This window comes from Chelmon rostratus, chromosome 16 (assembly GCF_017976325.1).
Source record: "Chelmon rostratus isolate fCheRos1 chromosome 16, fCheRos1.pri, whole genome shotgun sequence".
In the NCBI taxonomy this organism is placed as follows: domain Eukaryota; kingdom Metazoa; phylum Chordata; class Actinopteri; order Chaetodontiformes; family Chaetodontidae; genus Chelmon; species Chelmon rostratus.
The window spans coordinates 21,432,242-21,454,672 of record NC_055673.1 but is presented as its reverse complement, the minus strand read 5'-3'; the positions used below and the strand labels follow the sequence as shown (position 1 = coordinate 21,454,672).

At 42.5% G+C, this 22,431-nt stretch overlaps 1 protein-coding gene across 1 annotated transcript; it reads right to left on the bottom strand.

Moving 5' to 3' along the window:
* Positions 1 to 973: 973 nt before the first annotated feature.
* Positions 974 to 21,437, bottom strand: pkib (protein kinase (cAMP-dependent, catalytic) inhibitor beta). Its single transcript, XM_041955865.1, has 3 exons — positions 21,266 to 21,437; positions 4,060 to 4,213; positions 974 to 2,838 (listed from the first exon to the last, which is right to left on the bottom strand). The coding sequence occupies exons 2-3, from the start codon at positions 4,199 to 4,201 to the stop codon at positions 2,756 to 2,758; spliced, it is 225 nt and encodes a 74-aa protein (XP_041811799.1). The 5' UTR covers positions 4,202 to 4,213; positions 21,266 to 21,437; the 3' UTR covers positions 974 to 2,755.
* Positions 21,438 to 22,431: the final 994 nt, after the last annotated feature.

Sequence of the window (22,431 nt, the reverse complement as noted above, 5' to 3'; positions counted from 1 at the left end):
ATTCAATCTCAGCCCCACTGATGCTGACTCAAGTGACATCACATGAAGACACTTATCAGATTTAACACATCTCCACCTGGACACACAAATGGTTTTGCACAACTTTTTTTCCACGTATGCATTTGTACTCCAGACTTGTGAAAAGACTTTAGACTTGGTGCAGTTCCCCTGTGAGTCTGGCTACTGCTGACAAGTCTTAATGCTCCACCTGCTTCAAGTATTTAACTACTTAGCATGCAGAACTCACCCTCTCTAGTTTACAATAGTGACAGCTGCTGTGATGCATTCAGCAGTTCATGTGGACAAAACATGACTACAGCTATGCTAGCAGCTCTAGAACACTGGTGCTTTACAGCTAAATGCTAATGTCAACATGTTAACATGCACATTATCACCATGCTAACATGCTGATATTTATATTTCTATATATTTAAGTCATGCTTACCACGGGCATCTTAGTTCAATACGTTAGCATGCTAATTTTTGCTAATTAGCAGCAAACACAAACTACAGCTGAGGTTGTTGGCAGTGACTTTAGCTCAGCAGCTATTCAACAAACCAAAGAATTGGACAAACTTTAAAATCCTGGTTGTTTAGATGTAAAGTCTTGGGATCAACACTCTGTAGCCTTTATCCTCTGGGGAACATTAACGTCTGCACAAATTTTCACACCCATCTATCCAATAGTTGTTGAGCCATTTCAGTCTCGACCAAAGTGGTGCACTGACCTTTCTCCCACAGAGACCTGTCGATTGCGTGGCTAAAAACATTCTACTCAATAACATCGTTATCATTTAAATATTATCCAACATGCCGTATGTCCAGTATTACGAAACATGAAGGTCCTAAAGAAATGACACTTCTCAGACACACAGATGTATATGTAAAGCTTGTGGGTTTAATGGCAATTTTCACCACCAGATAGAATCAACACATAGGATTCAATCCAGCTAAGTAAAATATATGCACCATGTACACCTCTGATTCATCAACCATCAAAAAAGTGTTGATCATACAGCTTCGGATAGACCGCGAACACTTCCTCATCAGCATTAGTAGTAACACTGCCTCAGAAACAGAGGCTGGGCAGCAGCACATCAGGCTTTCCTTGTTGCATTTGTGAAACACATCCACATAAAGACACGGCCACCGGTAAAACATCTTCAAATAGAGACAATTACAGAACATCATTTCTTTGTGGGTACAGCATGTCACTAAAGTCTGGTAATCATACAGGCAGCATGTATGACACATGGGTTATACTACAACACGGTATATATACAGTAGCAGTGAGTGGACAGCAGACAAATGCGGACTCTCTCGCTGTGTTCCTCGCTCCCCGCCTTGCATCCTATTCACAGCTCTGCTTATGTGTTGATGAGTGTGAACAGACTTTTCTCCACGCAGTCAGTGTGCGCTCCAAACACACTGCGGCGGTGGTGTTGCTTGATGCTTGCTCCCGTGCCCAGTCCGCGGGCATATGCTGCTGTTGCTATGAGAAGCGTGTGCGAGGAGCCTCGCGCCGCAAAACCAAAAGCCCTGCTGAAGATTCTGCGAAACTGAATGCTTTTCCTGACAGATCTGCAGATGCAGGCTAGTAGAATGTTACAAAAGTGTTTTTTTCCCCCCCTTTCGTTTACAGTTCAAGCAGTAAAGAGGTGTTATGATACCTCCTACTAAAACTGAGGAAATATCAGTAGCCCAAAATAGTGGATAACAGTACTTCACAGAGAAAGAACACAACACAGGTTTTCGGTTGTGAACTGCCACTAGGCACATTTTCAGAGGTTTGGAAAATGACGAGACTTTTAAAAGCAGCCTTGAGCAAAAAACTAAAGGAAATCTCTGACTTTTTTCTCAGTAATGAAGCAGCGTGTACACTGCTGGCAGTGGGACACTATTCTCTAAAGGAATGTCTCAAGAGATGGACGGCTCTTCCACGCTATCACCTCGCACCACACGGGCACCTAGAAAAATGGATCAAATCCCTGGTTGTTGTTGCTAGGATCAAAACAGTCTGGTGATGAGGGGTCCAAGCTGTACATTTACAATGTAGATATACTGTACAACAGTCTCAGATTTGAAAATACAGTAGGTCTTACACGTTTAGTGTAAAAGCATACGGAAGTGAGCAAGACAACACAAACGCTTCCCAGTTTTTTTTTTTAAATCTACCGTTTTCATACGTCATGTGCCATTTTGCATCCAGCTGGGTTAAAAAGCTTCCAACAACTACAGGCTGCTATCAAACGCCCTCCCGCTATTGTCAATGTAAAATAACACACATCACTATAAAACAGAAAACAGCAGGAAGTGCAAGGAAACTACACTCAATTTCGCTTACGACTTCCTGTTTCTCTTTAGTTTTAAATAAAGCATATAAAAATAGTAGTGTACAGTATACAATCTGTCATGGTCCCTTTGATTATCAGCATAGTGTCCGAGGTGAGTGTATATCTCACCTGTGTACACACACACACACACACACACACACACACACACTCACTCACTCATTGGTTCATAACTAAGTGACGTCTGACTTCTTTCAGATAGCACTGAGTGCCAAACAGTCCTAAGCTCCCGGCTCCTTCGGGAGTCGGTTCGTCACTCTCCCTCCGTGGCTCAGCTGCTTCGCAAACAGACTGACTCTCCACAGATAATCACTCTTTCTCCCACAGGTCGTCCTCTATCTCGTTCCTCATCCCGTCTCTCAGGTTATCTTTGCAGGTCTCCGGAGAGGCGAACAGATGAGTCCCTACGATCCCTCTTTCCCCTCTGAGCTCTCCGGCAGTGCTGGAGGCTCCTCCGCCGTAGGTGACTGGGCCCCTCCCGGACCATCTGCGCACAAAGCCAAACAGGCACAATAAGAAACATGCTGCAGTCAAAAAGAAGAATCCAAAGCTACTGTTGATCAATACCGCTGATTTGAATCAACTAAAAGTAGCATAACATCAATTGATTGGGGGTCATTTGTGGCTAAAGGGGGAACCTGCACGGTGCCCAGAGCTCCATGATCACGCGGAAACAAATAGGCACATGCTTACTTTAGCTAGTTTCCACTTGCATGCACTCAATGTAACAAAACGCTGTGAGTTAGCTGGCAGTAAAGCTATTGCGCACCAAACAGAATTGACCAGTAAACTTGTGAGGAGGACCAAGAGCGATCAGAGCCAGAATTCTACTTAATTCTTTTTTGGAACATGCAAGACAAACTGCACCATCATTTGATTTAGCAGCATGCTCATTTGCCTGCTACCCATGTAGCCAAAAATACTCAGCCCAGCAGTGGCCTAAATTTGGCACGCCCGGCAGAGGCACTCATGCCAAAGTCGTGATGAATGACTTGTATGATTCTGGCATGGAATTAGCCTGTTATACCCAATTTCCAAGTGGAAATCCTAGCCCAAAGCTGGCCCGAATGTTTTTCACTGGATCCTAAACCCTTCAGTCCCAAATCATTGCTATATCTGGCAACCATAAATGGACCAGAGCTGAGACCAGAGGACATGGCCAGCCTGCAGTGTCAGGCCTAGGTTGAATCTGAAGTAGAAGTGACGCGTCATCTTATTCAATTGCATCATTTCCCAATGTGTCCCATCAACAGTATATCTATATATGCAGTAGTATATCTACACTACCAGTCAAAAGCTTGGAGACACCTTCTTACTTTATTTTTATTACTTTATATGTTGTGGGTACATACTGAAGACATCAAAAACTATGAAGGAACACATACAGAATTGTGCAGTAAACAAAAAAAGGTCAAACAAACCAGAATATGTTTTATATTTTAGATTCTTCGAAGTAGGCTTCATATGGCAATCACCTGAAATGTTTTTTTTTAATTACCTGGTGTGCCACAGTAAGAGTTCATTCTTAATGTGGCTTCGTAATGTGTTTGAGACCATCCGTTGGGTTGGTACACAGTTAACAGCCTACTGTTATAATCCATGTTATGGCAAGATACAGATTCACAGATTCAACTCACGAGTTGAAAACAGTTTAAATCTGCCTTGTGCTCAATATTGTAATGATGAAGAAGAAAGCAGCATACGTTACCTTTGAGGGACAGCTCTGCCAGCTTAAGAGGCAGGTCACCAGGGTTTACACCTGCCGGAGAGCCCAGGATGTCAGGCAGGGCGTTTCTTCTCCCTGAGCGCCCGGAGGAGGCAAAGTCCAACACTGGCTCTACTTCCGTCATCTCAGGACCCCTCTATGATGACAAGGGCAAAATGTTACATGTTTGCCTGCCCCCGAAAATGGTGCATGCCTGCGACAGTGAGGACTCAGAGAGCCCCCCTGGTTTGTTAAGATATGAAAACTTGTAAGTGAAAGAACTGAGTGTTATGTTTTATGAATAACATATGTTTCCCAATAAATTCAGGACCTCTCTGTCTGTGCTAACATGTGATGCAAACCTCATTAATTGACTAGAATTAAATGTAAATTATAGTTATTTGTGTTTGTGTTGATAGTTAACAGCAAAAGAACCTGTTGTAATTTGTTGAATATTAAGAATGTGCATTTACAATAACCAAAATGACCTCTTCATAACTATCAACAATGTTCATGTTCTTTTGTCCTTTTAAAGCATAGGAAAACCCATGCATAGCTATGTAACTAAAATGTGAAGGAAACATTAAGTCAGTTCAATATAATTTCACTTTTCTCAGCGCTTCAGTTATCAGTTATCCATGATATTAGCTGAATTAGCTGTCAGCTACAGTATTACTGCCTTGTTTGCTTGGTTTGATAGCTTGCTAACTCTTGCTAATCAGTTTGTTGGACACTATATGCTACACTAAATGAACATTACATGGGTGCATTTCAAGTAAGACACCTTTGAAGTTACTGCATAAGGTTCAGCATCTTTAACTCACAGCCATCAACATGTTTTGCATTTTTGTCCTGTTAGCATGCACATGAAAACCCATGCGTAGCCAAGCTAATGAGAAGGAACCTCAAGTTAACATTCACTGTTTTTCAAACTTATTCATGATATTAGCTGAACTGACATTAGCTAATTTAATTACATCACTAGATTGCTATGTTTGGAGACTGATCACTCTAGCTAGAGCTAGCTAAATGATCTATTGGACAGTTGGGTAGCTAATAGCACAAGAAGCAGAATTGCTATAATGTTTATATTATGCGATAATTTTGATGCAATTATGATGCATCTACGCCTGATTAATAACAGATTGACATATGTTACAGGAGGTTCAGGGTCTTGCTTATTGTCATGAAATGTGTCTGATTTTGTGTTGTTAGCATGTATAGTACAGCACCTAAGCTCTGTTCCCAGTAGCCAACATAATGATCTAATAATTTTTCCCTCAGTGTTTACCCTGATCATTTTAATGACATTCTGATCATAATACGTTTGAAATGATTTTTACATCACATTTTGAGTAATACAGAGCACAGCAGTGGCCACTCATCTTGACATATCTCAAACAAAATGTACCTAATCGGTTTAGTGATTTGAGCATCAAGAGAAAAGATTTATCATTGAAGCGGAGGATGTGTCTGTCTGGTCTCATGGCAACCAGCAGCTGGGGAGCCAGCTCTAGGCTACACTAGTGACAGGCAGAATTACATCCCTTGTCACACATACACACACACACACACACACAAATACAGCGAGCTGCTGTTGCTATGGCAACAATACAGAAAAAGCACCACTGGCAGGTAAACATATGACTCAAATCCATTCTCTCACTATCTCACTTTCTCTTCCCAGTCTCCCTCTTTTGTTGTATCCCCTCGCTTTAAAGACCCACAGCATTCTTTGGAGAAAAATCCCATTTCCCATCGCTCCCTTTCAACAAAGGAATGACGTAAGGAAATTTGTACTTGCAGCTATGAACTCACACACATACACACTTTCTGCACGAACACAATCTAGATCTCCAGAAAAAAGGGCCAAGGGGTTGACCATCTGTTAGCCTCAAGCTCTACTGTAGCTTAGCCATTGAGCTAAGACAGAGTCGTGCATTGTGGCCCATTTTTATTTTAATAATTCCATGATCATAAACATATTTCCCTCAACACTTTCACATGATCACATGCTTCTAACTAAGCCCATGACTCTGCACATAGAGGGAGGAATGGGCAAGGCCATGCACTCACAATGAAATTATAGCTTTTGTGTTGCATTGTATGATTAAAGGTATCATTTTTGGACATCAATATATGATCAAATGAAATGTGCCCCCTAAAATTACCATAAACGATTGATAGCCTTTATTTAGCATCAGAAATAAGGTTACTGTTTTTAAATTTACCAACACATCACCCAGAAACCCTATGTCGAACCTCCCCCTGCAGAATCCTCGGCTTTACTGTACAGGATAAACAAACATAACACATATAATACACTAATAATTAATGCAGTCATGATTTATTGATGTCAAAACACTGTTGCACATTTAATGTTCTGCCTTTACAATATTCCGAGTAAGCAAGGGTTAGCCAGGGTTAAAAAACAGAGGTCATGAGTCCTCCCAATGCAGTCCCCATCGCCAACAAACAACAGTTTCATATAATTTCAGAATTATTTGGATTTTACAAATTTTATTTAGCCACTTCAGTTAACTTCTCAATTATACTTTCTGTAGTTTTTATATTTCCAGACATAAAAGTCTAAACAGTGTTTCAAAGCCTTCTCCACACTGCCAGAAATAAAAGAAATGCTGAGGCCTTTATTCATTTATTATTTTGCTAAGATCAAACTGGCCAAATTGAAATGTACCCAGTCGAAAAATACTGGAATCATCTTATACAATGTCCACTGTAGGACTGTCAAACTACTGTAACATCCCTCCATTTGTGCTTCTAAACATAACTTCCTCTTGTTAGTTTACCCCATTTCCATCAGCAAATACAGCAACATTCGCATTATGAGCATTCTCAATTTACGCCCAAAAAAAGTGCAAATATCTCCAAAAAGTTTTTATGCTTGGCTGAGGTGGAAAAGTTTGTGTATCAGTAAAAGCTAAATATGACAAGGCGTAATAATAACCATTTATCTCAATATTCCAACTCCTAACTTTCACTTTCGGTTGTTGGAGGCCATAATTAACAGGTCAAACAGGTCAGAACAGAGGTTGTGACTTTCCAGTAAACAGTGACAGTGATCCATCACGAGTATGTTTTCACTTGCAGACTGTGAACTCACCCATGTTTCAAACACCCCAAATTCACATAAAAATACAAAGGACGTGGCCTCAGTGGCCCGCACGACTCCAATTTCAGGTTTTTGAACTTGCAGTGCTAAACAACGAAACATGGCTTTTCAGTTGGATCTTAATGTAGGCGTTCCAGGAAGCCTTCTCTGCCCCACATGACAAAGCCGCTCTTTGTCCTGGCTCAGTGGCCGCAGTTCAAGTGAAAGTCCAACAATAGGAGTCTAATCAGGGCGACGCAGCAGGAGGGACACCTCACACAGCACGTCCCTGCCGCCCACTGCAGCCTATCTGACAGGCTCGTCAAGATAAACAACTGATCATCAATGGAAAGCTAAGATTTGTCTGTTAATCTGGATAATTAAAACTACTGCAGCTCTGGCTGAAATAACGACAGGTCTTTATCGACGTTCTGTTTAGCAGCAGACACCGGCCCCGATCACCCACTGGTGATGTGACAGCTTTCCAGTGCGATATGGGAGGATTTTCTTCAGCAGCTTCAGGCATAAAACTCAGAGTGGAGGATGGTTCAGTGCACCTTCAGAAGCTGCTTCCCCCAGCTAAAAAATATTGGTTGCTTTATATTAGCATCCGATGAGGATTTAACAGTAGTTTAGAGGTTTTTCCTCTTTGCATTATATTGTGTAAATAAGAACAATTGAACATGAATGCAAACACTGGCTATAAATATCTTAAAACCAAAACTATCAGTGTCAATAACAGCCGAACAACCATTCGGCCAGCCCTAATTAGAACATCTGCTCGGTAACTTTCACTAAGCCATCGGATTAAACGTTGAACAGACAGTGACTGATCATCTGAGCAGGTTTATTTTATCTGATAATCCAACAACAGTTTAGATGGGATTATCTTGTCAAGAAAATTGACCTAGATGCTCTGAAGGCTCAGTCAGGCTCGGGAACAAGCCGCAGGTATGTTACGCAACAAGGTAGAGTTATAAAAGCCTTCTGATTGAAAAGCTGTCAGAGGTCAAGGGTTGTTTACAGAGATGGTGCAAAGAGGCTGAGTAAAAAAGAAGTGGCTCTCTCTTCCTCTTCTTGAACACTACTGAACATGTGACAGCTCTGCAATTAAATAAAAGCTAATTAATGCTGGAAATTGCTACCTGGGCTATTTCTAAGCACAGCGACCTCTATAATTTAGCGACAAATTACCCAGTATGTTCTTGAAACATGCCCTATCTTGCAGGGTCACTGTAAATAACAAAGCAGCTGAAATTATCTTCTTGTGTCTTGTCAGTTAGACGTGTCCAAATGAAAAAAAGCCCCATTCACCCATGTGTTTATCGGAGCAGGTATGTCGTATATCTGAACTTAAACAGCCCATCGCATTCAACGCTGACGGGTAATTTTGACCATAACAGCTAGGGGTATTGTCTCTGATCAAACCTCACAGCGCTCTCAACGCCAGTGAGAGCGGCTCCATTCAGGAGAAGCCTCGCTGGCTTTTTAAGAGAGCGCCTGTTTTTCTAAACGGAGTCCAAGGACCCTGAGTGAGAAGGCTCGATTCAACAGTGAATGGAAGCTTTCAGCACCGCGGTCAGAGCCAGAGAAAGAGAGCAGGAGCAACAAACAGAAACAGATGCTGAGAGCTCAGTAACACGAACTTTGTGCATCCATGTAACCAACACAGACTTATTGCCCCTTCTGTTGTGTGTCGAAAATGTCACCACCAAGCTCACTTCAAGAAGCTGGTAAAAATATTAAAAGTAAATATTCCTTTAGTATCAACAAATAATACACATCTTATTGAACTCGACTGGAGACCTTCCAGAAAGACTCCTCCATTCACTTCAGCTAAGAAGAAGAGGCTCTTTTAACACTGAAGTTTCAACATTTGAACTGGTTTGGTCGTCATTCTAGCATTCCTGCCACTAAAGCACACCATGTAGAGCAGCAGAAGCTCTACAGGTTTTGTGTGAAACTTAACAATACTGACGCCAAAACAATACATAACTTTCAGTTACTATACCACAATGATAACTTTTTTCAATATATTGAGGATAATAAACTTTATTTTCCAAAAGACTCACAACAGGAATTGTTATGTAATGTAATTAAGACTATTCATTCATAGTCATCATCATCATCTGATTTTTCTTAACTCCTTTTTGGTCTCCACCAACTTCGAAAAATCTGTCAATTTAACTGTTAAAGGCACAATTATGCTAAGCAGCTCGTCGCTAGCTTCGTCTGTCTGGCTGTTTGGTGCTGGACAGGTTAGATACAGTGGCTTTATCAGACCTACCAGAAAACGACAAAGTAGTTGAATGTCATACAAAAACAATGAGCTGAAAGACAATAAAATGCCCGTAAAGCTGGGGAAAATGCAATGAGATCATAACTCCCTTTGTGTTTGTCATTATGGGTGACCCCTTTCACAATACAATTCGTCATATGATCCATTATCAACATCCAAATACTGAGTCGAGCAGCTTTAACACTTTTGTTGGTATTGCTAATTTAGAAAGCTGATTTGAAAATATATATATCAAAAATGCTAGTACTTTGAAAATACTGGTCAGATCGCTGGTTTTAGGTACAACATCAAAAATGTAATTCAATATACGGTTCATTTCTGGCATGTAGATGGTTCAGTTGCATAAAAGAAGCTTTTAAGGATTCTGCCTGTACAAAAAAACGCATGGACGAAGACGTCTGAAAATGTCACGTCCATTAGAGTCGGTGGTTGTGTCAGAATTAATGCGACAAGTTTTTTGCATTCCCATCCCCTCGAGTGATTGCAGACACTTGTGAACAGCAGTGTGTTTAGCAATAAACCAGGACAAAGCACTGAGAAAACTACTCTCTAAATGGGTCAGGAAAACTCCAATGTCAATACTCAAGCCTCAAAAATTACATGTTTTATGAAGGCGAATACTGCAGACCTCATAATGGAAGAGAAATCACACTCTCAGGCACTCCGTATTCTTGCTGGATTGAAAATGTATAAAGAGTCTCACACCTGTGAAACATACTGTATTTCTAATGAGATTTTTACACCTCCACATGTAAGGTGTGCATATAAGCTGATAATTAAGAGTTCAGGGAAACCATCTCACTATGGTTACACTCACACTGTTTGCTCACAGATTTGTTGTCATATACTGATTTTAACCTTATCAGTATCAGGCTGCGCTGTATGTGTACAACACTGAACATTGTCATCGTATGTTTTATTAATTCATTTAATTTTTCTGTCATGTTTCTTAAACAAATCCTTAATTTCTAAGCTTCTCTTGAGGAACTGTTCAGCCTTAAAAAATAAGATGAAGCTTTTGACTGTATCTCATGGCCTTCTTCATCAAGTGGAACTTGAATCAGCTCCCATGTGTCATGTCTCGTCAGATTTGTTTATGTGTTTTGTTCACGAGCGTCATGTCTTGTCTTGCACTTCCTGTTTTATTGTGAAACCTCACTCTCCCCTCGTTTCAGGCCCTTGACTTCCCGGTGTGTTTCCCGCCTGTCTGATTGTCTACCCCGCCCTGATTGTCTCCACCTGTTCATTGTTACCTTGTGTATATATAGTCCGCGTCTCCCTTTGTCCTGTGCCAGATTGTCTCGTGCCTTGTCTTGTACTGCCTTGCTATCTAGTTTTCATGATCCTTGTCTTCTGATTCCCTTGTAAGTCTTGTCTTTAGCATAGTGTTATATCTTTTGTTTGAACTTTGCCTTAGTGATTAGTCTAGCCTTGCGTCTTTTGTTGATACTTTGTTAACCAGCCTTAGTGCCTAGTTTTTGCCTTAAGCCTTTTGTTTGTTAATTGTCCTCGTAGTCACTTGTGCCTTAGTTAGTTTAGTTATTTACCAGTCTTTATTATCCTTAGCGCTTTTTGTTGTACTTTGATTTCTTGCCAAATTTAATTTGTATCCTCCATCCTGAGTGATTTCTGTTAAATAAATTAGTCTTATTTTGGAAAATCTCGCTGCTGTGTGGGTCTGCATCCTTGAGTCCAGAAACCTTGTGCCTCCGGGCTGGTCACCATGGAAAACCACCTGTGGACCGAAATTCTGTCCGTAATTTCCTGAAAATTTCTTCCGAATTTCCCAGAGTTTAACTAAATAATTTGGAACTAATTAAAGGGAAAATATGGAAACGGAACTCGAATGGAACCCAAGTATATATTATATTATATTACATATTATATATATTATTTATCATTAGCTTATTATGGGAAACTTTACTCTTTATAATGAATTGTGCATAGGCAAATTTCATTATATATCAATACTCAAATCTGATTCTAATACAGTGTTTTGTCCTTTATTTGCTTTGTGTGTGACAAAGATACAGACTGAGGAGGACATTTTACAGCGTAAAAATCATCCTGTCTGGTGACAGGTTGTAATGCCCTCAGACCTCCTTCAGCATTTCTGTGCTACAATGTCTTGTTACTCTTTACTGCAAACACGCACACCGTCACCGCTACCTGCAATAACGGCTATCATATCAGCATAGCTCCACTGCACACTGACTAAAAGACTCTCCTGGCTCCACTAGGATTTAACTGGAAGTCATGAACACTGAACCACATGAACACTGTCTCTGTTTTCCCCTGAATTTTCTCAACATACTATCGTTCTTTCCAGGAAACTTCTTGCAAAATGTCGCAAAATCACAATTGTTTTAGGCATTAGAACAGCCAGAATCAGTCTAAACATATAAAATACTATAAAAGCCCAAAATATAAGCAACTGGCAGCTTCAGTACAAACATATCAGCACCGGTGCTGGCCTCTAAACAGCCATATCGGTCAGAGCTTTCTTTTCTCCAAACAAGAGACAATGATAGATATCAGTTCTCTGGGCTACGCAGCCTGCGGCTTCGCTGTTGTCTCAATGCATTTTATTACATGAACAGGCAGCGATCGAATTAAACATAGCCTTTCTTGTCATGTAGAGCATCATTTACAGAGATGTTTACTTACAAGCTGGCAACTTGTCACTGTGGATGGTTTTCAGTGACAAAGGATTAGATTTGCGCTCATCTCACTCTCTATTATGCAGCCTCATTCTTAACTTCCATGCTTTATCTAATAATAATAGTAATAAATTGCTTGCAATAATCCAGAGCTAGTTTCTCTAACCAGACAGCCTCACCACAGCAAATCCAACCCATATATGTCCATCCAGTGTGTGCTGCCTTTGTGTTGTGACTGTATCCCCCCTCTCCTATAGTCACGGTATTAGTCAGTCACTAAGATTATGAGGGTTTAGGTCAGAAAGCAGCCTCCCCCCCTGACAAGGAACTGCAGAAGAAATGATGTTTACACAGCCGGCGCAGACACGAGAAGTTTCAGATGAATAAATAATGCCTAGGATTAAGTCCCTCGCTATTTTTAGTCCCTCATACCCTGTGATTATTCCCTGTCCTTCTCCCCACTTTTTTCACTGTTATCCTAAAGCTTAACATGCTCTAGCTGCCATGGAAACTGCACCATTGTTATAAAGACAGCTATATAGTGGAGGAGGGGAGCCGGGGAGGAAGCAGACCAGCTTCATACCGCATTGGTATTGTTTTTTTTCTGTCTCATGGAGCTGTCTTTTGTCATGATGACATCAGATTTGATGATACAGGATTGTTGCTGCAGGTATGAGCAATGGAAAGGAAGGTTTAAGTACAGAAAACACACCAAACATTAAATAGAGAAACATTAATGAAGTGAATCATGTGAAAAAAATCATGAAATTAGACGTTTGCAGAGCTCATCACATTCACGTTAACAGGTGCACAGAAGGTCATACATATGCACATAAGCTGAGAGGTGAAGCACGACTCTGATAGCGGCAGTTGATTTTGAAAAAATCTGGTTTTTCTTTTCCTGAGCAGCAGCAATAGAGAGGGAGAAGCAGAGCGCTGAGACTGATCTAATGAGACAGCGTGATCACAGCCTCCCTTCAGATCTCGCAAACATGCCGGGCACATCCTCCCGTCTTTTCTGCTGATCCGCGCAGCCCTTTCCCTCACTATGGCTGCCCGCTTTCATGTTTCAGAAGCCGGGACGCAGACACAAACGCATCAGCAGAGGCTTTCGCTTTGCAGATCATTTGATTGGGGGGATCTTTTCGGAGAGAAATCATGCTACAGGTCCGTGCATGTACAGAATAACCCAGATGATTCTCTGGGTGGGCAAAATGTCTCCACATGAAACTCTTTTATCCGAAACCAACCAGTCAGTATCACTCATTTCTCAAATAAGCTGATGGATGGCTGTGTTTTAGCATTCTTAAGCATAAATATTATTACTTTTAGTGTCCTGTGGTAGTACACATCATCTCTGAGGGACTTTCCATCCGAATTTGAGTTAAATTCTGGGAGAATCACTCAGTAGACTGTTTGCTAAACACCTTCCCCAATCAGTCTGTCCAAATCTAGCTAAGCAACAGCAAACAAGGCAGAACAGCTCTTTCAAGCTTTGGATTTTTTTCACATGCCAAATCAAGAGTTTGCAATTGTTCCCAAAGCAAAAAACACAAGAGAAATGTATTTGGTCAAAGGTAAATTTCAAATGTTAGCATGCCAGGCTAACACTTACGAACTATCAGTAGCTACTATAATGTTGCCACAGCAAATTTAACGAGCATATCATTTGCTAACTTCGTTAACTCGCAGGGTTTCAGGTGAAAATGTTCCGTACAGGACTGGAAACTCCACCTCAGTCAAGTTTAAGCTAACGTTAGCAACCTCGCCCGGCTCTTCGTTCGTTTGGGAGCTAATCCTCCAGCAATTCCAGCCAAACTCGTTCCCAAAGCATTATCATCAGTTAATCCTCATTCTCACATCCTTTGCTAGTATAGCCATCATGTGCTATTCAAAACCCTTTTCACTGGGTTCTTTCTTTAAATCGAATTATCTTGACACACTAAAAAGCCAGCGAGAGACGATGTTTCCCGCCAAATCATGTAGCGCTAATCCGCTAGCTAGCAACAGCTGATAAACAGCTATCGCTTCAGCCGACAAAATCCACGGCCAAGGCTAGAAATAAGAAGTCTGCTGTGGTTTACTTCTGTGTGACACTGAAGACATATTGTTACAAAAAGTACTACAAATTTCAAGAAGTAACTGCATTTGTCTTAGCAAAGGGTCACTATTTTTTTAATGGAATAAACAATAAATAAAATGACTATCAATATCCCAGTCATCAGCTCTCAGTTATTGTCTGCTATAATACTGACATTATTATAGGATTTCAAAGCCTACTTTCAGATACTACCCACAGCTGTAAAAGGAGCTTACAATCACTCGCTGATATCACTGAACTACAATGTCCAAAGATTCAAATTACTCAGTTCAGTTGTTCAAATAGCACTTCCATAAAAGCAAAGCACCCTCTCTGTAATTAACTGAGTTTAATGTGCAATAACAACAACACACCATTATATATAATGAGAGCAACAAAGTGGCCTCCATGTTGGCAAATATGAGACAGATTGAGCGGCTTCTCAGAAGGGTCAATCACAACAACAGAGCACCCAGCTATTTACAGCAATTAGCGCACTTGACAGAGCGCCGTAAAGAACGGCTGGTGGGCAGCGGCGGCAGGGGCCTCGGGAACGATCTGAAGAACAGAACATGTCGGGCAGGAACAGACTGTTTTGGGGATGTATGATGTGCACAGATTCACGTTCTGATTCAACTCTGATTATCACCTAGTCCTGACCAGACACAAGTGACCCTCCAGTTCGCTCCATCGGAAAAGTCAAACGGGGGAAAACCACACTGTCCTTCCCTACAGGACGTCCTGTACGCCTGGCGCTGGCGGCACATGTGACTCCAGTGTTGCCATTGATGTATCTCTACTCAGCCTAATTAGACCGAGAGAAAGTGGGATTAGATTTGTGGCCTCTGACTCCTGATTGGAGTTGCAGTACACAATAACAGTAATACTTCCAAAATATAATTACTTTCTAAATATATTTTTTTTCTTATGGCATGTGAAGTGGCTGCCATGATGTCATTTTGTTTCTAATTTTACAAATAAATAAAAACTTCTAACAGGCTCCACAATTGTGATTTTAATTCCAGTTCATATTTGGCTTCTTTCCATTTGAAGGGCGCAGCTTTATGGGAGCTTGGCCCATACTGGGCATCAAAAGTCAGGACATCTCTGCCTTTGCTGCATCGGTTCTGATCATCCTTTTTTCATTCAGCTCTTGTGAGTTCCTCAACTTTGTGAAAGTGCTAAACTAAATCACGGAAGCACCGGAGCGACTCCAACAATCAATGATTCAGGCTGCAACTTTAATTTTGCAAAGGATGATGAATTAGTGAGACGAGACACAGCACTGAAATACAACGAAGCTCAAACTTCAAGAGTTAGAGAGACAATATTTTAGTGTTTTTGTGTCATTACGCACTGTATTTAATATTTAGTGAATCAATCAATTGTCTGTGTGATCACACTCAACCCACATTGATTCTAATTACACTTCACAAAGAAGAGCTTGTGATACCACTATTATTATAAGGAGTCGTAGCCCTGGAGGAACTAGAAGAAGCTTTCCAACCTGACAAAAATTCATGCCTGGGGAAAAAACTCAAAACTTGTATTTATTGTGTAACATATAAATCATTGTTTAAATTAATTCTTGAAAATACTGAAGATCTACTGTAGATCTGCAGTGTGTTGGTGATTGAAAACATTTGCTAACATTACTGATTTAAATTAGGATCAAATAATGACACTTTCTAAGGGTCCAGGTATTGAGGTTTGATAATGATAATAATCCTCAGACTGGCCAATTACCGCTAAATCTGACTGAAATAGTCAAGAAATATGAGAGAAGCTGCAGCCAGAAAATGTATATTTTATCAATACTGTGACAAATCATTTTCAGTCAATTTGCAAATTGTTTCCGCGCATAATCCATCTAAAACTAGTAGCATCATCTTACATAATCCATATTATCAGTCACACGCTAACAGCAGCAGTGAGGCCAGGAGAATAAATCTACAGTATGTGTCACACATGTCCGATACATGTGTGACCGCGGGAGGACAGCGTGTGCCGCCGTCACATCAATATTTCAGAACAAGCCTGTCGTTTTAAAGAGTGTAACCGAGGCCATCCTCCACCCGGGGCTCTCTCCGAACTCAACCACGTCAACGGCGGAGCGGCCCGGGCGGCTGCAGCTGCATGCGCTGCTCTTGCACACTGGCTACCACCCATGGCCCCCCTGGCACTCTCTGACAACAACCCTGGCAAATGGGGCATCACACACACACACACACACACTGCCACCCTGCATCAGCACAAGTGTCAGGCTTTTGTGTTGTGTTTGTGATTAAAGCTGCACTCAGCAGTGGGGATAAAAGAGGAGGTGAAGCAGAAGAGGATTTCATCTCCACCAGTAGAATTTCAAATCATCTATTCATCCTGCCATTTTCCAGCATTTACACAGGTCCAGGATGAACAGAGAACGACTGGCATCCTTCTCCCAAAGATTTCCTTCAGCTCCCGATGGAGAGTCCCAAACAGCTCCACCCAGGATGATGACATCCGACTGTTACGTTGTCGGACCAACGCATCAAGGCGAAAGAGACAAAGTTTATTAGCACATAAGACAAAGCAATGCAACAGATCTTGCTGGGAGCATTTGGTATATTTGCTTAAACTGATGAATCAATGTGTAGCTGCACTTTTAAAGCTGCATTCATTGACTTTGAGACATCTGAGGGCAGTACAGCAAGCTCAAAAACACATCTCACCACATCAGAGCAAACAGTTGCCCGTTTACACATCCAGCGGCCAAAATCTGGAATCATGTTTCTGTCAGCCTGACAGATGCAAGTCCAATATTCACTCTGCTCGCCAGAGAAAAATATAGCAAAAACCTTTCACGTTAGCTGTTAAATGCTCCACTATGTTCACCAGCCGGCAGCTGACTGTCTGCCATTCAGTGGCGAGGCAGCATACGGCGGGTTTTTACTCTGATTATGTGAGAACAGCCTCCTGCTGGAAAACAGGTGATGAAAGCAGAGCTGCAGGCCAGAAAACCAAAACAATGAGCTGAAAGACGCTAAAACGCTCCCTTTGGCTAAGAGAAAGTAAGACTGGGTGATAATTCTATGTGTGTGTGTGTGTCGTTCTGAGGCCCACCAGTAACATTGCTCATAGTCATTTGATCCATTGTTGCTAATGAAAAATATTGATTAGTGCAGCTTCGAGTTCTGCCACAGTATGTTAGTGCCAGCGCTGAAGCACTTCTCTGCTCCTTCCCTACACATCTACAATCTGACTGAGATTAAATGGATTTCTAACTGATGACACTCAAAATGTTCAAATGTTCCCCTTTTGCTGCAATTTGATTTAAATGTGCAAAGTTGCCAGGTGCAGCTACAGAGAGGCGTCTTCAGTGAAAACCACGCCTGATGGCGCCCATTGAAATGCAACTCAAACAGCAACCTCTCACCCTCTTCCAGCCTCTCCATGTGCCAATCACCAGCAGGAGCTCTTCAGATGGCTGATGACAAACCGTTTCGAGATGCTGCGCCTGTTTCCAGGGCAGACGGAATTCCACCCAGTAATTACGGGGGAAAACAGAGCAGCTGATTCCATTGTGTGGTCTGATGCACTGAAAAGGTCACTGATCTGTGGACTGAATGGATGCCTTGGGAATCACAATGAAGCCTTTGTTTCCACAGAGGAACCATCCCATCTCACCTACTGTTCCCTTCCCATCTAATCAGTATGGAGAGGCTGGCAGCAGGAGAGATGACATTGACGAACCGCAGCGCTTTCCCATAGAGCTGGGCAGAGGCATGCTGGGGGAAGTCTATTGAGTTATGCCGCCACCCCCCCCCCCCCCCCTCGTCAGGCTGGGCTGCCGGGAAAACGGGCAATGCCAGGTCTGAGGTCAGAACAGTCTAACACCGCTTCTGAGGAGCCAGGCCCCCTCTGTTCCTATTATCAACCTCCGTCCTCTACATTTCCGCAACGCATATTCAGTGTCTTTTTTTTTGTCCTCCAGACCCAGGTGGGGAAAGAATTGACTGACGGCGGAAAGATAAAAGCAGATGTAGCCAAATGGCAGCCAGCCATAGGTCACAGTAAAGGGCGATGAGCTTTACGAGGCACCGGCTCGGACTGAACTCTTATAGGTCACCGGTCAATGCAGAGGAATAATGAATGACTAGAATTTAGCCTAGGAAATTACTGTTTCCATCTTCAAAGTGGTGAGGCCCGCAATCAATGGGGAATTGAATTTGGTGCCGGGCGGTAAAATTGTAAGTGACAGGCGACACTCGGCTGTCGTTTATCCGCTAAGAGGCAAAATTCAAAAGTGAAGAGCAATTTTCGTTAATTCTATAGCATTTTTACGGCAGGCAGGAAGTGTGATAAAGGCCCAAAACAGCACATGTAAGCCATTCTTTGTTTTGGAGGTGCTGTTATTTGTTCTGAGCGATCAGCAGTGACTGACGTTTACATTTAAACGTGTCCATTTCAGAGCTGCTGCTTCTGGCGAGTTGACTTACAACATGTATAGCAGCCTCAGTTTCATTCACTTCAAACACCAGACCAGACAAACAGCAGAAAGAACTGAAGAGTCTGGTGCGTCTGGGTATCTGTCAGAGACACAAACAGCACAGCCAAACTACATACACACACACACACACACACACACACACACACACACAGTTGGTGTGTACATTGCTAGCTAGCTACAGCTAAGCTCTGTACAATGGGCATATTGCTAATTTGTGGTGAATAAACACAGATTGCACCAACAGTTTTGCAGTCAAACTGATGCTAATAATGCAAAGCAAAGTCTAGACAAGCAGCTCTTCCCCATGTTTGAGAAGCTTGAACCAGAAAATGTTTGGCAATTATCAATTGTCCTTGAGTATCGTTCAATAATCAAATGATTAACTAGTTGTATTTCAGCACCAAAAGTTGTCATTTTGGGGGCTTTTAAAGATGCAAATGGTTGTTGTAATGAAATATCAACACGTCCAAAAACGTCTGCACCACACAGGTAGAAAGTGGTCAAACTCTGCTTGAATGCAGAGCTACTGTGTCCATTTGGCTCTTCAGTGAGGGAGAGTGTTACATGGATGATGAAGATAAGCTGCTCAGTAATGTTGAGGCCAGCGGAGATTAAACAGATTCTATAGGTAGAGCATTTACCTGCTTACTGATACATTGGCAACCTTTGTTCCTTATAAAAGATCAAGACGAGGCTGACTCAGGCTGCTCCGGTTAGCGATAAAGGACCGAGCAGCCCGTCGCTTCTGGCGCCACGCCATCAGAACGGGTGGGTGGGGGGCGCGCAGTGTGATGTCATCATGTGTCTGCCGTCATGGCAAGACTGGCAGTGACATGAAGCCCGATTTCCAAGAAAGAGCAGGATGCAGGAGGAGAACAGATGATGGGAAGTCAGATGATTCAGCCGGCGGTGATGGAGCAGAGTGGGCTGCCTGCGACCAAGTGACCAAAACAAATAACTTCCTGCAGCTTTAAAGCAACGCAGATCCGTTTTGTTACATCAAATGTTAGTGCTCAATATCTCAGTGGTGTAAAGAGAAAAACATGTGACTGAACCTACATTTATAAAAGCTTTTAGACAAGCCAAAGACACAAACCTCAGCGACACAAAACAATCACAGGCGAATGAAGGCCGAGTGTTACCCACACTGTCTGATTGACAGGTGATGACTGCATCACGCAGCAGAAAGCCCACAGCAGCCAGCCCCTGAACCAAGGCCAAGACAGCAGACTGGTTTTCAGAAATGACCTCATGGATGTGTAATTAACATCCAGTGAAATCCAAAAATTAAAGGAAGTGCCTCGGAGCTGGAGCGAATATTAAAAGCAGGGAGGAGCCGCCGGTACCCCAGCAGACCCTGGCTTCATTTTCCCTACTTGACATTGTGTAACGAGCTGAAGATTTACTGAAGAGCGCATCCGAGCAGGCCGGCATTATAACCACCACACAGAGACTAACGGGGTCTTATTCTGTGTCTTTCTGGAAACATCTTCTGCTCAGCGTTCGCCAAAGCACAAAGACCGAGGCCCGTTCAAGGCCTCCGCACACACGTGGACCATTGCACTCGCCTGAATGGGAAGAGATGCTGCCTGAAGGATGAGGACATAACGGGCTAAAACACACACACACAGTTTACCATCTTTTACTTCAGGGAGAGGTCAGCAGGTTTAATATAACCATATATCCCATATCAGTTCAGTATCAGTAAATCTTATTTTCACCAGAGGTTTTGGTTTTTCTGCACCTCCTGATGCTCTAAGTGGTAGATGAGGTCTATTTTTAGGAATAAAGAGTGGTCACATTTAAAACACTGACTAGCTGCCAGCACAAAATACTGTTCCTAGATGTGGCCTTCAAACCCTGACAGACTGAACCAGCTGCATCGCTTGTCTATAAGTCATATCTGTCTTTTGGAGGGAATTAATAACCCAAATAGTGCTTTTCTCATGTTATTCCACCACCCTCTCAGTAGTCTTAACATCTGAAACGTCACATGTCAGTTCGAGACTGATGAATTCCCCATCGTGGTTGCACTGACAGTTCACCATATCACGCTCACCATCTGAAGGTCACAGTTTACGCACCTTTCCATAAACCACATCGGATAATCCAGCTGCCTCGGAGCTCTCTGCTGGGAGCCAGTAGCATTTGCGTCTGAACAGCTGATACACTGGATGCTGCGCGTCCATATGGAGGTGACAGGCGGGCTGCTGGAGCCGACTGTCGGCCTGTTTTTGACATTTGCTCTATGGGTCGTGTTACATGTGAACACGCCTGCAGCAGATGCCAGATATGACTGATCAAATGATAGCTTGTTGTTCCAGCCTCTGTTGTTTAGATATATGTTTTGTTTTGTTCTTTTAAATCAATTTCAGGGCACATAATGTCTCCAGCACGCCTCGGGGATCCTTCCCGACCTATAATCTACTGCAACATATAGCTTCTTCTCATTCCTTCAGGGTGTTTTGCAGGATTTGTCGACGTGTTATGGCACGGCAGCAGAAGCCAGTCTGATGTCCTACCTGTGGAGCAAAACAGGTGACAGTGTATGTGCGCAACGACCGACACTCACCAACTGATTTCAGTGCGCTTCGCTGAGGGAAAGAACAAGGCGTCCGAAGTTGGAACTAGCCGCCAGCCACCATCTTCTATAGGGACAAAGAGGAGAAAGTGCGAGGTGTCAGGGGGTCCGTCCGGTACGACATATCACACTGCTTCATTACAGCTGACACGGCTGGACCCGCGGCGTGCCGGACCGCTCAGCGCTGACAGCACACGGACGGCAGAGCGCGGCGCTGTGCGCTCATTCCCAGCAGCAACAGGGAGGAGCGCCAAGCTGCACACGCGCAGCCCGGTGGACACAGGAAGAGAGTGGATCCGGCCTTCAAAGTAAAAGCAGAGCCGAGTCGAGAAAGAGAAGCGTGGGGAGAATGGCTTTACCTACGCGTGTGAAGGGAAAGGATAGCAGCAGAAAAAACAAATGATATCAGAATATGCACAGACAACAAAAATATAAAAAACTGACACCACAAGAAAATTGTTGTTAGTGTTGATAACAGTGCTAGCATTGCAAAACAGAACATTACATTTCTGCTTATTCATCTGAAAAAAAAAAAACATTCACCATGATCAGTAGTTTTGTTTTATATGTAGTTCAATATTATCATTACAAATACAAATATTACGTTAGTAGTCGCATAGTGGCGGCCTCTGAAGACCTCTTCATTTCTTTCTCAAGTTTCATGATTATTTTATTTTGAAGTCCCTATGATTCAGTTTCCTGTGTAAGTCTCGCTAACGCTGGCTGTTCTGTCTTTCCGCTGCTGCACAAAGGTTTGTACCATTGTCTTTTAGTAAGGGGTGCGCTGTGTCTACACACTCAAATGTGAGGAAACGGAATGACCTTTTCACCTGTCAGGTGATAGAATCCAGTCACTCTGGAATCTGCCCTGATGTCCGAGCATCAGCTACTGCATGTCTTTGTCTCAGTATTTTCACAAAGACAGTCAAACTCAGGCCGAATCGTAGACACTACCACCTTGAAACAGAAAGAGAAAAAAGTGGTCCAGCTATAGCAAAGTCCAGTTTTCACCAGAGGCTGCACTTGTTTGACTCAACAGGCTTTTTTTTACATTCTCAGTATATCCAATTTGATGATATCAAATGATGAAATCTACTACAGTGAGCCACTAACCCACCGATGAAGCTGTCAAATGCATCATCGTGAACTCAGTGCCA